Raw genomic sequence first — 15,344 nt, 5'->3', positions numbered from 1 at the left:
TTTTCCCTTTCGTTGGTCCCTGGAGGGTTTCTTATATTTAGGTATTTTCATTACCCCAGTATTTGGTCAGTTATACAAGGCTAACTTTGTGCATTTACTAGAAAGGATAAGGCAGGACCTCCAGCGATCAGGAGACATTCCAATTTCCTGGCTGGGTAGAATAGCACTAATTAAAATGAATGTCCTGCCCCGTCTCCTATACCCTATGAGAATGCTTCCGGTGATGCTGCCGAGGCTGGCACTACGTAAATTATATGGCTGGTTGGGTTCCTTTATCTGGAATCATAGACGGCCCCTCATTAAGCTGAAGAAGCTACAGCTGCCACAGGCAAGGGGAGGATTGGACTTCCCAGATTTTAGGAAATATCAGTTAAGTTCCCTATTAAGTTACATAGCTGATTGGGTCTTGTCTGATCCACAATCAATCTGGCTGGATATCGAGGCTTCTCAAGTAAAATGCCCACTTATTAACCTTTTATTTTCAGACAAGAGGAAAATCATTACGGATCACTGTAAAAACCCTATCATACTAAACACAATTAAAGCTTGGAATATAATGCGGCAAAATGAGGGCAACTCACATAAAACATCCCCCTATGCACCGATAGTGGGAGCATGGGGATTCCAACCGGGGTTTACAGATGCCACTTTTAAACTCTGGAGATCCAGGGGTATCTCATGTCTCGGGGACCTATTTAAAGATGGGGTCCTGATGTCTTTTGAACAGCCGCGTCAGAAATTCGGATTACCTAATGGAGACCTCTATCGATACTTCCAAATTCGAGACTATATACAGAAGAAGACTACATTATTAGATAGTCTTTATAAATCAGATAGAGAATGTAGAGTACTACGACCAATGGGGGTATCCTCCATCAGTACTATTTATCATTTACTACATGATGAAGTATCGGGAGATATGGACAATCTGCTTAAAACATGGGATCAGGAATTGGGACTAGAAATCTCTATAGAAACATGGAATGACATTTGGGAAAACGCCAGAAGAATCACCATCTGTAACAGAACTCAGGCTATCCAGCTGAAGATACTTCATAGGGCCCAAATAGCACCGGATCAATTGGCAAAATTTAAGACAGGAGCATCTCCAATGTGTCCCAAATGTAAAATAGAGGTGGGCACTCTTGTACATTGCCTATGGACCTGTCATAAGATCCGTAGATACTGGACTAAAGTAGCAAGTACCCTGACAGAAATTTTAGGAACGGAAATTAAAGTGGACCCTGTATCTCTCCTTTTGGGCTTTTCGAACTTTCCCTCCCTGGACATGCACGAGAAGAGACTATTTTCTATTCTCTCTTTCTGTACACGGAAAAGTACTTTGGTAAACTGGGTGGCTGAGGGCCCCCCTGGACTTTCAAATTGGCACAGATTAATTATGGAATGTATTCCCCTTGACTTCCTTACAAATATGGTGCACCGAAGGACCGAGTTATTTTATAAAATATGGCAGCCCTTCTTGAATTTTCTGAATACAGATATTTCGGCTATCCTAACAAGGGCTTTTATTTAATTGAGATTACGAACCTGGCTGGTCCGGGGCCCCTTGGGAGAGGAATCCCGCACGAATACGGGTTTTGTTACATTTGATGTTAACACATTCCGAGCATGTATCTCACTACCCAATTTCTATGTTATCCGGTTTTTTTTCTCTTTCTCTTATTTGAATAATGTAAGAGACTTAAATATACACTCTGGTTAGTTGTAGGTTAGATTAGTAGTTAGCTGAGTTTTGTTTTTTCTTCTTTCTCGGTATTTTTCTTTTGTTAAATTTTGGTGATTATATATTTAAGATTTAATTGTATATCAATGTTTGTACTTGAGAGTTTTGTTTATTTTTGTAAACTTGTAAAAATGTTAAATTTATAATAAAAATATCTATTAAAAAAAAACCGTAAACAACGTTGGTTCGGCTACATTTAGAAAACTATGTACAGTTCTGGTCGCCACATTACCAAAAGGATGTGGACGCTTTGGAGAGGGTGCAGAGAAGGTTTACGAGGATGTTGCCTGGTATGGAAGGTACGAGCTATGAAGAGAGGTTGAGTAGGTTAGGTTTGTTTTCATTAGAAAAAAGGAGATCGAGGGGGGACCTGATTGAGGTCTATAAAATCATGAAGGGTATAAACAGGGTAGGTAGAAGTAAGCTTTTGCCCAGGGTGAAGGATTCAATAACGAGAGATCACGCTTTCAAGGTGAAAGGTGAAACATTTAAGGGGGATATACGTGGCAAGTACTTTACACAGAGGGTGGTAGGTACCTGGGACATGTTGCCAGCAGAGGTGGTAGAGGCAGGCACGGTAGATTCATTTAAGATGCGTTTAGACAGTGGCATGAGTAGGTGGGGAGCAGAGGAACACAGATGTTTAGGAATTGGGCAACAGCTTTAGATAGTAGATTTGGATCGGCTCAGGCTTGGAGGGCCGAAGGGCCTGTGCCTGGGATGTAAATTTTCTTTGTTCTTTGTTTGTATGCAATGGTTCTCATTTGTCTCCAGCACATTCACCTCCTCAAATAATTCTACTAATTTGGTCCTATGTGACTTCCCTACACAAATCCATGATGACTCGATGTAATTACCTTCAACTTATCAAAATGAGTTCCTACCGCTTCTTTAATAAAAGTTTCTAACATTTACCCTCTGATAAAAGTTAAGCTAATTGGCTGTAATTCCCTCCTTTCCCTCCTTTTTGGAATAAAGGAATTACATTAGCTATTTTCCAATGTAATGGGACCTGAATTAAGGGAGTTTTAGAAAGTTAAACTCAATGCATCAAATATCTCACTTAGTCATTTAGTCACAGAGATGTACAGCATATAAACAGACCCTTCGGTCCAACTCATTCTTGCCGACCAGATATCTCAACCAAATCTAGTCCAACCTGCCAGCACCCAGCCCATATCCTGACAAACACTTCCTGTTCATATACCTATCCAGATGTCTTTTAAATGTAGCAATTGTACAAGCCTCCACTGCTTCCTCTAGCCCCCATTCCATACACGTACCACCCTCTGCATGAAAAAGTTTCCCCATAGGTCTCTTTCATAAAGGGTGTAGGTTTGCTCACTGAGCTGTAGGTTTGATATCCAGACGTTTCATTACCTGGCTAGGTAACATCATCAGTGGCGACCTCCAAGTGAAGCAAAGCTGTTGTCTCCTGCTTTCTATTTATATGTTTGTCCTGGATAGGGTTCCTGGGGTTTGTGGTGATGTAATTTCCTGTTCATTTTCTGAGGGGTTGATAGATGGTATCTAGATCTATGTGTTTGTTTATGGCGTTGTGATTGGAATGCCAGGCCTCTAGGAATTCTCTGGCATGTCTTTGCTTAGCCTGTCCCAGGATAGATGTGTTGTCCCAGTCGAAATGATGGATTTTTTTCATCCGTGTGTAGGGCTACGAGGGAGAGAGGGACTACCAAAAATCCATAAACCAGGAGCCCCCCTCAGACCCATAGTCTCACTACCGGGAACACCAACTTACAGACTGACCAAAGAACTACACGCAAGACTGAAATACCTAGTAGAAGAGTCATAGCACTCCATCCACTCTACCTAGGAATTCCTAAAAATCATCAAAAATACCAAAATAGAGGAAGACAAAACAATGATTTCATTTGACGTAACAGCACTGTTCACCTCCATCAACATCGACCTGGCAAAGGAAACACTTACCACACTTTTAGAAGAGATCATCACACACACCCCAAACACCATCAATCACATTACCAACGAAAACATCATGAAGCTAGTGGACCTGTGCCTCACCACCCACTTCAACTTCAACAACATAATCTACAAACAAACCAACAACACACCCATGGGATCTCCGCTATCAGGATTCATAGCAGAAGCTGTAATGCAAAGACTAGAACAAACAGCCCGACCAACCATCAAACCAAAAATCTGGGTCCGCTACGTAGATGACACCTTTGTCACCACAAAACGAAACAAGATAGAGGAGACATTTAACATCATCATCAACAACACCCTCACAGGCATAAAGTTCACCAAGGAGGAAGAAACCGACAACAAACTCGCATTCCTGGACATCACAGTCGAAAGAAAGGACAACGGAGAACTACAAACCTGCGTATACAGAAAACCAACAAACATTGACCAAATACTTAACTACACCAGCAACCATCCCAACACACAAACGAAGCTGTATCAGAACACTATTCCAAAGAGCCACCACACACTGCAACACAGACAAACATCGGAAAACAGAGGAGAACCACCTATACAACGTACTCAAAAAATACAGTCCGCAGTTTCCTCAAGAACAAACCACGACAAGCAGACCAAACACAGCCAGAAACCCTAACCACCTTATCATACATCAAAGAAGTTTCAGAAATGACAGCCAGACTACTAAGACCCCTCGGAATCCTAGGTAGCACACAAACCCACCAACACTCTCAAACAAACTTAAAAGACCCAGTACAACCCATGGACAAAACCAACGTCATCTACAAAATTCCATGTAAGGACTGCAACAAACACTACGTAGGACAAACAGGAAGAAAGTTAGCCACCAGGATACACGAACACCAGCTAGCCACAAAAAGACATAACCCTCTCTCCCTCGTAGCCCTACACACGGATGAAAAAAACCACCATTTCGACTGGGACAACACATCTATCCTGGGACAGGCTAAGCAAAGACATGCCAGAGAATTCCTAGAGGCCTGGCACTCCAATCACAACGCCATAAACAAACACATAGATCTAAATACGATCTATCAACCCCTCAGAAAACGAACAGGAAATACATCACCACAAACCCAGGAACCCCATCCAGGACAAACATATAAATAGAAAGCAGGAGACAACAGCTTTGCTTCACTTGGAGGTCGCCACTGATGATGTTACCTAGCCAAGTAATGAAACGTCTGGATATCAAACCTACAGCTCAGCAAGCAAACCTACACCCTAAACCTCAACCTGAGCTACAAACCTTCACAAATCTCTTTTATATTTTTCCCCTCACACCCTTAACCCACTCCCCCACCCCAGGGAAAAGGCCTTGTCTATTTACCCTATCCATGCCCTTCATGATTTTATAAACCTGTACAAGGTCACCCCTCAGCCTCCGACGCTCCAGGGAACACAGCCCCAGCCTATTCAACCTATCCCTATAGCTCAAATCCTCCAATTCTGGCATCAACCTGGGAAAACACTTTTCTGAATCCTTTCAAGTTTCACAACAACCTTCTGACAGGAAGGAGACCAAAGTTGCACGCAATATTCCACAAGTGGCCTAACTAATGTCCTGTACAGCCACAACATGACCTCCCAACTCCTGTACTCAATACTCTGACCAATAAAGGAAAGCATACCAAATGCCTTCTTCACTATCCTATCTACCTGCAACTCTACTTTCAAGCAGCAATGAACTTGCACTCCAAGGTCTCTTTGTTCAGCAACACTCCCTAGGACTTTACCATTAAGTGGATAAGTCCTGCTAAGATTTGCTTTCCCAAAATGAAGCACTTTGCATTTATCTAAATTAAACTCCATCTGCCACTCCTCAGTCCTTCTGGCCCATCTGATCAAGATCCCATTGTAATCCGAGGTAACCTTCTTCACTGTCCACTACACCCTCCAATTTTGGTGTCATCTCCAAATTTATTAACTGTACTCCTTGTGCTCACATCCAAAGCATTTATATAAATGACGTAGTGGACCCTGCACCAATCTCTGTGGCACTCCACTGGTCACAGGCCTCCAGTCTGAAAAACAACCTTCCACCACCACACTCTGTCTTCTACCTTTGAGCCAGCTCTGTATCCAAATGGCTAGTTCTCCTTGTATTCCATCAGATCTAACCTTGCTAATCAGTCTCCCCTGGTGAACTTTGTCGAACGCCTTACTGGAGTCCTATAGATCATGTCTACTGCTCTGCCCTCATCAATCCTCTTTGTTACTTCTTCAAAGAACTAAATCAAGTTTGTGAGACATGATTTCCCACGCAGACTATCCCTAATCAGTCCTTGCTTTTCCAAATACATGTACATCCTCTCCTTCAGCATTCCCACCAACAACTTGCCCACCAGCAACGTCAGGCTCACTGGTGCATAGTTCCCTGGCTTGTCCTCACCACCTTTCTTAAATAGTGGCACCACATTAGCCAACCTCTAGTCTTCCGGCACCTCACCTGTGACTATCGATGATACAAATATCTCAGCAAGAGACCCGGCAATCACTTTCCTAGCTTCCCACAGAGTTCTAGGGTACACCTGATCAGGTCCTGGGGATTTATCTATTTTTATGCATTTCAAGACATCCAGCACTTCCTCCTTTGTAATATGGACATTTTCCAAGATGTCACCATCTATTTCCCTATAGTATATATCTTCCATATCCTTTTCCACAGTAAATACTGCTGCAAAATACTCATTTAGTATCTCCCCCATTTTCTGTGGCTCTACACAAAGGTCATCTTGCTGATCTTTGAGGGGCCCTATTCTCTCCCTAGTTACCCTTTTGTCCTTAACGTATTTGTAAAAACCCTTTAGATTCTTCTTAACTCTATTTGCCAAAGCTATCTCATGTCCCCTTTTTGTCCTCCTGATTTCCCTCTTAAGTATACTTCTACTGCCTTTATACTCTTCGAAGTATTCACTCGATCTATCCTGTCTATACCTGACATGTGCTTCCTTCTTTTTCTTAACCAAACCCTCAATTTCTTTAGTCATCCAGCATTCCCTATACCTACCAGCCTTCCCTTTCACCCTAACAAGAATATACTGTCTTTGGACTCTCGCTATCTCATTTCTGAAGACTTCCCATTTTCCAGCCGTCCCTTTACCTGTGAACATCTGCCCCAATCAGCTTTTGAAATGTCTTCCCTAATTCCATCGAAATTGGCCTTTCTCCAATTTAGAATTTCAACTTTTAGATCTGGTCTATCCTTTTCCATTATTATTTTAAATCTAATAGAATTATGGTCACTGGCCCCAAAGCGCTCCCCCACTGTCACCTCAGTCACCTGCCCTGCCTTGTTTCCCAAGAGTAGGTCAAGTTTTGCAAATTCTCGTGTTGGTACATCCACATACTGAATCAGAATCTTTTCTTGTACATGCTTAATAAATTCCTCTCCATCTTAACCCTTAACACTATGGCAGTCCCAGTCTATGTTTGGAAAGTTAAAATCCCCTACCATAAACCACCCTTTTATTCTTACAGGTAGCTGAGATCTCCTTACAAATTTGCTTCTCAATTTCCCTCTGACAATTAGGGGTCTATAATACAATCCCAATAAAGTGATCATCCCTTTCTTATTTCTCAGTTCCATCCAAATCATTTCCCTGGATGTTATCCAGGAATTTCCTCCCTAAGTACTGTTGCAATGCTATCCCTTATCAAAAACACCACTCCCCCCAACCCATTGCCTCCCTTTCTGTCCTTCCTGTAGCAGTTACATCCTGGAACATTAAGCAGCAAGTTTTGTCCATTCCAGGTTTCCGAAATTGCTATGATATCCCAGTGCCATGTTTCTAACCATGCCCTGAGTTCATTTGCCTTCCCTGTTGGTGTCTTGCATTGAAATAAATGCAGTTTAATTTATTAGCCTTACCTTGTTCTCAGCTTTGTCCCTGTCTGCCCTGACTGTTTGTCTCACTCCTTTTCTCAAGTGTACCAGTCTCAGATTGATCTCTTTCCTCACCACCTCCCCAGGTCCCACCAAATCCACCCCACTCCTCCCCTCACGCCCACACTTTGCTCATTTAAATCCTCCTGAGCAGCTCTAGCAAATCTCCCTGCCAGCATATTAGTCCCTTTCCAATTTAGGTGCAATCTGTCCTTTTGTACAGGTCACTTCTACCCCAGAAGAGATTCCAATGATTCAAAAATGTCTTTTAAGATTCAAGATGAAGTCCATCAGGACTTATCACATTATGGTTAGTGGTAGCTAGATACACCTTCACTGGATAATTGTTAATTAATCCTGTCTTGTTACACAATATCATGTCTAGAATAGCTTGCTCTCTGCTTGGCTCCAGAACATGCTATTCTAAGAAACTTGCCCAAATCATTCTATGAACTCCTCATTTGGCAACATTTGTCCATTTGACTTTTCCAATTAACATGTAGATTAAAATCTCCAATGATTATCAACATGCCTCTCTGACAAGGGCTCATTATTTCCTCCTTTATGATTCTTTATGTTCCTGTTCAGGAACCTGGATACCACTCCAGAAATAACTTATTGCCTTTGTAATTTTTCAATTATATCCAAACTGATTCCATACCTTGGTTTTCTTAACTTAAAAAAAGTATGGTGCTAATACTATCATTAATAACAGAGCCATCTCCACCCCCCAACTTCAGCTTTTCCTAATCTCCTGTCAGCCCTACATGCCCTGTAATATTCAAGATTAAGATCACAATCCATATTATCTGCAGCCATGTTTTCATATTAGCTACCAGATCATACTTACTCATTTCTATTTGCATTCTCAGTTCATCTATTTTGTTTCAATTGTTAAGTGTAGTCAGATCATAGAATCACAGAATCCCTACAGTGCAGAAAGAGGCCATTCAGCCCATCAAACAGCATCCCACCCAGACCCTTCCCCCCTTTCCCTATAATCCTGCATGGGGTTTTTCTATCATAGTTAACTCCCCTAACCTGCACATCCCTGGACACCACAGCACAATTTCTTTTAGCACGGCGATTCCAACTAAACTGCACATCTTTGGAGTGTGAGAGGAAACCAGAACACTTAGTGGAAAACTATGCAGATTTGGAGAGAATGTGCAAACACCTCACATAGTCACCCAGTGCTGGGATCAAACCCAGTTCCCTGGCTCTGTGAGGCAGCAGTGCTAGATATAACTTTAGTTTTATCCTTTTATTTTTTTATTAAATTCTGGACTTTTCTGTTGGTTGACTTTTAAATCCTTACTTGCTATACCTTCTTGTTTTGCTGTTTATCATTTTCTGTATTAATACTCTTTGGCCTTTGGAATACACTTTGATTTACCATATAATCCTATATTAGATCCTTTGCCCCCACTATTCAATTGAAAATACTTTCCCTTTTTTGTCCTGTAGTTAGCAAGAACATTGGCCCCAGCATGGTTTGGATGGACACTTTTCCCATTGCACTTTCTCCAGTAATGGTGCCAGTGCCACACGAACCAGAATCTACCTTACCCAAACCAGTCTTTGAATCACACACTCATCTCTGATCTGATGCTAATTTGCCCATGCAACTGGTAATAATAGAGATTTTGACCTGTGAGATTCTGCTTCTTAATTGATACCTAGATCCTCATACTAACTGTGCAAAACTCCTTGTTTATCCTGCCTATGTTGTTGGTACCTAAATGGACCACAATGACTGGATCCTCCTCTCTCACTTTGGGTTTTTCCCTAGTCTTGTGCATATGTCTCAAACCCTGGAACTGGGTAGGCAACAAAGCCATACGTGCTGATATTCTTTGGTGCACAGAGCAGTGTCAATTCCTCTCACTATACTGTTTTGTATTAACACTACATTCTTTGTTACTCCTTCATCTTGAATAGTTTCCACTACCACTGTGCCTTTGCAAGTTAGCTCAATCCTCTCTGCAACCCTCACTTCGTCTAGACAAAGAACCTCATACTTGTTGGAAAAGTGCAAAGGCTGAATTTCCTTTGTTCCTGCCCTCTACGTCCCTTTTCCTGCCTCACTTGCTGTCACACTCTCTTGTCCCTGCACACTGACCAAATCAGACCATGCAATCCTAAGAGATGTGACCGCCTCCCAGCAAGAAGAACTCAGGTAACTTTCCTCCTTCCTGATGTATTACAGCGCCTGTAGTTCAGCCTCCAACTCTTAACCTCTGAACCAAAGCTACTCAAACTTCAAATGCACTGCAGGATGTTTAGTATGACCAAACTGCCAATTATACTAAATTGCCAATCAGGATAGCTCACATTCTGCAGCCGTGACACATCACCTGTCCAATTATCAAGACAACTAAGGAACTATGCAACTTTTTATTCAAGTTTGTATTTACTCGTGTTTTACATATTTTGTAAACCTTTCCACTAGTTGTTGCAGTTTGTAGAACGGAATAAACTCTAGTCACTTACCAGATACTCATCAAATAATGGCTTCTTCTCCTGTACCAGAGCAGGAATCAATTCCTGAAGCTGAGAAGATTTAGGGAAAAAAAGCAGAAGCAAAAGGAATAGAATATCTCTTCCCCTTCACTCTGACACACTATTGAAAGTCCAATTAAGCTGACAAGTTTTATATGCTCCTGAGATAAATGGTCTATCTCACAGAATCCCTGTAGAAAAGAGGGCATTCAGCCCATCGACCTAAAGCCACCTCCCCCACCTCATCCCCATGGTCTCACGTGGGGCTTTTAGCATGGCCAATCTACCTAACTTGCACATCCTTGGACCGTGGGAAGAAACTGAAGCACCCAGAGGAAACCCACACAGATATGGAGAGAAGGTACTAACTCCACATAGACTGTTACCCAATTGAACCTGGGTCCTTGATGCAGTAGTGCTAACCATTGTGCCACTGTGCCAAGTGACTCATTTATTGAGGATGTATTTTCATTCAAGTTCTTCTCAATTAAATCCAACAGTTGTTAAAAATTTGTACAATGCAGGCAATTACAACATTTGAACTGTAGATTTCAGTTTAATGCCAACTACAATCAAAAAGCTTTTTCTATGTTGTAAAAATCTATTTATTATCTAACAATTGCAAACACTTAGACTCACTAAAGCTAGGTTTGTGAACTGAATTTATATGCTCTTAAGATAAAAAGACTAGGTGACTCACTATTTTAATAAAGACAGGGTTTCTTTCTTACAGTTAAAAAGGCAGGCCCATTGAAATAGACAACGGTCATGGAAGAAGGAGGAAATTCAATTCAGTGGTCCCTATGCTTCTATGCTATTAGGGACTCAACATTTATGTGCACCCATTGCTTGTCGCATCTTCTTGGAAATATTTTATCTTCCTACTCATCCCCTCTCCTCACCCTCTTGCCAAAATGATTAACTTATTTGTTTGCAGAGAGAATCAATAGCGCGGCCCCATGACAGCATTGAATTTTACATTGTTCAGAGTTTGCAATTAGGTATTTTTCGTTGTTAGTTATTCATTTTTATGATTTTTAACAAAGGTACAATGAATCCACAGTAAATGTCTAAATTAACAATTACAATTGAATCGAATTGAATTGAAATGCATTTGTACAGTTGGCAGAAACTGCTGCCCAGTTTTAATACGACTACAATAGCAGAGCTTTTATAACCTGCACATTCCTTTATAACATCTTTTGCAGAAACTATCATACACAGGATTATGTACCTCAAGATCTCTGACGGACATTCAAGAATAAGTATTAAGGTTAACTTGATGCAAGTTTTGTGTCCTTTTTAACAGCCTCTCCCAAAATGTTATGTATGTCTTTTGATTTTAAAAAAATGCGAGTCATGAAATTTAATGTATCCTGAGTAGGTTTGGAGGTTGGGAAGTCGAGGCTATGTTAGCATGGAAGTTGAAGTTCGATAACCCCTCCTACTTCCCTCTAATCAAGAGCAAGAGGCTTACAGGTGGTGGCATTCCCACTAGGAGGCAAATTGAGAGTAAGTTATCACTTTTGGGACCAGTATGGCCCATGCCCACTACTGTTGGCATTCAACCAGTGGCAGATGGTGAGCTTGCCATGGAGGGAAACTGTCTAGAAAAGCCTATTGGGTTTACGACTGGCCTACCAGGAGTGGTGGGAGGGGTATGTCTCACTAAAGGACACCGTATTCCTGATCTCAAGATTTGGCATCAGAAATAGGCGACTCTACAGGAAGCCCTCACCAGCAACCCCTTCCTCTGACCCCATCTGACCCATCTTTCCATTGGCGATCCTTGGTGAAGGTCCCATCATGGAACTGAGAGTGGAGACTACTGAGATTTCAGTGCATATTGTAGAGCTGCCTGCCTCTGAACGGTCAGCTTCTCTTGGAGGCAGGATTTCTTCTCTACTTAGGGCTTAATTGGGCAGGAGACCTGAAGCTGCCCAGATAAGTGCCTGATTTTTCACATACAGGCATCAGGCACCTCAGTCAAAAGCAGCACAGGGATTCCCACCAATTCTTCAACAGGTGGGCAAAATTCCCATTATTATATTAAATATGAGTCAATGATAAACTTTTGAGCATTTTCTGAAATAGTTTATGTTCGTATATGGAAATACATCTTAACTAAATACTGTACAAGTTGATATACTCAATGGCAATGTCTATTTATTACAGGGGAAAGGCATATATCAAATAAAGAAATATTTTCGGCTTTTAATTATCAATATATGAGTTATGAGAAGCAGTAAATTTATTCCGAAGTGCTTTAAGACAAGTGCATTTTTTTAAAAATCAGAAATCTGTTGACAATGAGGAAAGCAGTAGAGATTGTAATCTGCAAGTGTGAAAGAAGCAAAATGAGGTGTTGTGGGAGAAATAAGTTAATAGGGGTCTAAAGCATGGTGATGGGACAAGAGGTTTCAAAATAAGTATGTGACAATTCAGAACCTATTATCCTCAGCTTTCTTTTACCACAGGCTACTCAGCCCTGATTCTCACCTCTATATGACCACAGCACAATAATCTTCAAAGACAGGAACTCTCCATTATGATTTCTATTTCATTCCCAAAATCCCTTTACTAGTGCTTTCAAATCTCGTGGCAGTTTTTCTCATCCCAGAACTGCCAAAGATGCCCAAGCAATCAAACAATTGTAAGTTTCTCCTAGATTCTCTTCCCATCAACTCTAAAGGCCAAGACAATACTTGTGTTATTTTGCACTGTTTCTAGAATCTTGGGGCACTGACCTTGGGATGCCTCACCAAATATTGATAGGCACTTAGAACCTACCTGCGTACTATTTATCACTGAGTTGAAATACTGCATGCAGTTATGGGGACTCCATTAAACGAACAATAAAAAAAAACAATAGAAAAGATACAGGGTAAATACAGTAGGACTATACCAAGAGAAAAGATTTGTTTTGCAGAGGTACTTGGAGTTACACTTTTTCTTAGCTAGACTGTCAGAAATTATGGAATAACCCAACAGATCTTCAAGATTGTGATTTGATTAAATAAATAGTGAAAGGTTGTTTCCACTGACCAGTAACAAAAGGGATGAAATTTAAGATTGACCACAGAAATAATAAGAGGGATGGCTAAACAAATGCATTTACAGTGCTGAAAATATTGAATGTTTTATCACAAACCACTGTTGAAACAGGTTTCTAAATTCTAAGGGAAATTAGTTAAATTTACAAAGTACAGCAAATTACCAGGTAAAGGGCAATTAGAATAAATGGGACAAAATATCTATCCCTGGGAGGAAAGCCCTGTTTCAATGCTGTACCAATGTAAATTAGGATATTATTAAGTTTCAATACAACAGCAAAATTTTCCAGTTCATCATAAGATAAATCTCTAAAGGCCTGAGTTTAAAGTGAAGTGGAATCAAGTAATGTCATGTAAATGCCAAATTGACGCAGGAATAAAAGTTCATAATGTAAGTAGAACTCACCTATCAGTATGAAAAAAAACAACTGGTTTACACAGATTCACAAAAGTATGCATAATGAGAAGTTCATTACCTCCAGTTGGTTATCAATATTCAGAATGAGTGCCCACATATCTGCACGTAGTCCTGTAGGACAACCCTGTCGAATATACTGCTGAGCTGCAGCACTGTCTTGTTCAGACAGAACTAGAAGTAAACAAAAGATTAGTTTTACATGACTGAATAACATTAAAAACTTCATCTAGGCTGTGAAGATATTTCCTAATGGAGGAGAAGCAAAAGTAATCCGTAGGAAGGAACTGGAACATAGCTGACTATGACCACATCTGCTTCAAATGCAATTCCATCCTCACATTATAGTTAAAATGTAATATATGCTAGTTGTTTTATGTTATTGCCCTTCAAATAACAACTGTAAACATTCATATTGTATTTTTCTATTAATGCAGACAGCTACTTGCACCTTTATACAACTCTTGAAGGTAATATATACAAGTTTTCTGAAATAATTTCTGAAATAGTTTTGAGAAAGTAAATTCTTAAAACAAAATTACAATTATTTTAAGAGTTACATATAAAATTTTGAAACAAATCCCAGAAGAATATTTCTAATCCACTCACGATTGTTACACCAATGAAAACTATTATAGCTTTAATGTGCCCTACATCATACAGCAGATAGTTTACTTTTCACTTCTCTCAAAATGTAGAAAACAATCAGAAGGAACTGCATCAATGATGACTGCATATTACATTTGACCCTAAAAGCTTTGGGAACTTATAAAGAAGAATGGCCTCAATCCAAGATGTGTATCATATTTCCCCATGTTAAATGCACACTCGAGGGACACAATTCAGCTACTTAATTTTGCATGCATGTTGATACAGGATGTAGTTTAAGGCAAGACCAATGAGAAATAAGAATAGTGACATGTGAAATGACACTTTCATGTTTTTCCATCAAAGCATAATAAAAGTGAAATTGCAACATAGAATGCTTCTGGATAAATGTAAAGCTCTGCCCTCCATGGAAGCAACTTTCTGGAGGTGGCTGCAACCATGACCTGGAAGGAGGCTGACATCACCATCACATTGTTTGATATTGTCCAAGTTTTATACCTTGCCATATGGTTTAGAACATTTCAACATTAGGATATGGATTTTTGTTATGACAGAGAAGAGTCTCTGTGTCTTGAAAAAAACTGCAGAACTGGCCAAAAATTGCAAGAACTGTTCCTGAAAATGACACTTCTATTTTTGCAGGGTGGAAATTCAGGTGCATTAGGATTTCCCATGCAAGTTTCAAGAGCAAGCTAACCATTTAAATTGTCAACTGAAGTCAATTTTTTGTACTCAAAGACAGTGAAACCCAAAATGTGCAGAATGGTCTGAACTTTGTGTATTCCTTTGGATAGTCAAGACACAGTTTTGTAGGCAGGTACAGTTCCCTTTGGGAGGTAAGGTCCTCTTTGGAGTTGTTAAAAGTGAGATGAGGGTGCACAAGAGTGCACAAACTCATTAACTGTCAAAATAATTGGAACTATTCACAGAACAGTCAAAATTAACTGTCAAAACTGTCAGAAGAAACAGTAAAGAATATATGTCAAACATGTCAAGATCTAACAAAACTGTTAAGAGAGCCTGTCAAAAGCTACTGCCAAGGGACAAGTCAATTATTGCTTGGTAGTTCAGTCTTTTTGTTTCCATAATCCTGAGGGTTTCTATTGCTGAATTAGTGCTTAATGTCTGAGTCTCAACTATTATCACAAG

General features: G+C 40.3%; 1 protein-coding gene across 3 annotated transcripts in view; it reads right to left on the bottom strand.

Annotated features, from left to right (window-relative positions):
• tbc1d19 (TBC1 domain family, member 19) overlaps positions 1-15,344 on the bottom strand; it is a 140,673-nt gene that overhangs the window by 67,757 nt on the left and 57,572 nt on the right. For 2 of the 3 annotated variants that reach the window (XM_043693561.2, XM_043693542.2), the window contains exons 11-12: positions 13,648-13,760; positions 10,110-10,169 (exon numbers count right to left, since the gene is read on the bottom strand). In XM_043693561.2, the coding sequence (XP_043549496.1) occupies positions 10,110-10,169; positions 13,648-13,760 (173 nt within the window). The remainder of the gene's footprint in view (positions 1-10,109; positions 10,170-13,647; positions 13,761-15,344) is intronic. The other variant, XM_043693551.2, reaches the window with a different exon arrangement.

The sequence above is a fragment of the Chiloscyllium plagiosum genome, unplaced genomic scaffold (assembly GCF_037043375.1).
Source record: "Chiloscyllium plagiosum isolate Xiang-an unplaced genomic scaffold, Cpla_swu_hap1 HiC_scaffold_1, whole genome shotgun sequence".
NCBI classification, from domain to species: Eukaryota; Metazoa; Chordata; class Chondrichthyes; order Orectolobiformes; family Hemiscylliidae; genus Chiloscyllium; species Chiloscyllium plagiosum.
Note: the sequence above shows the minus strand (reverse complement) of the source record. Positions and strands in the feature narration are given on the sequence as shown.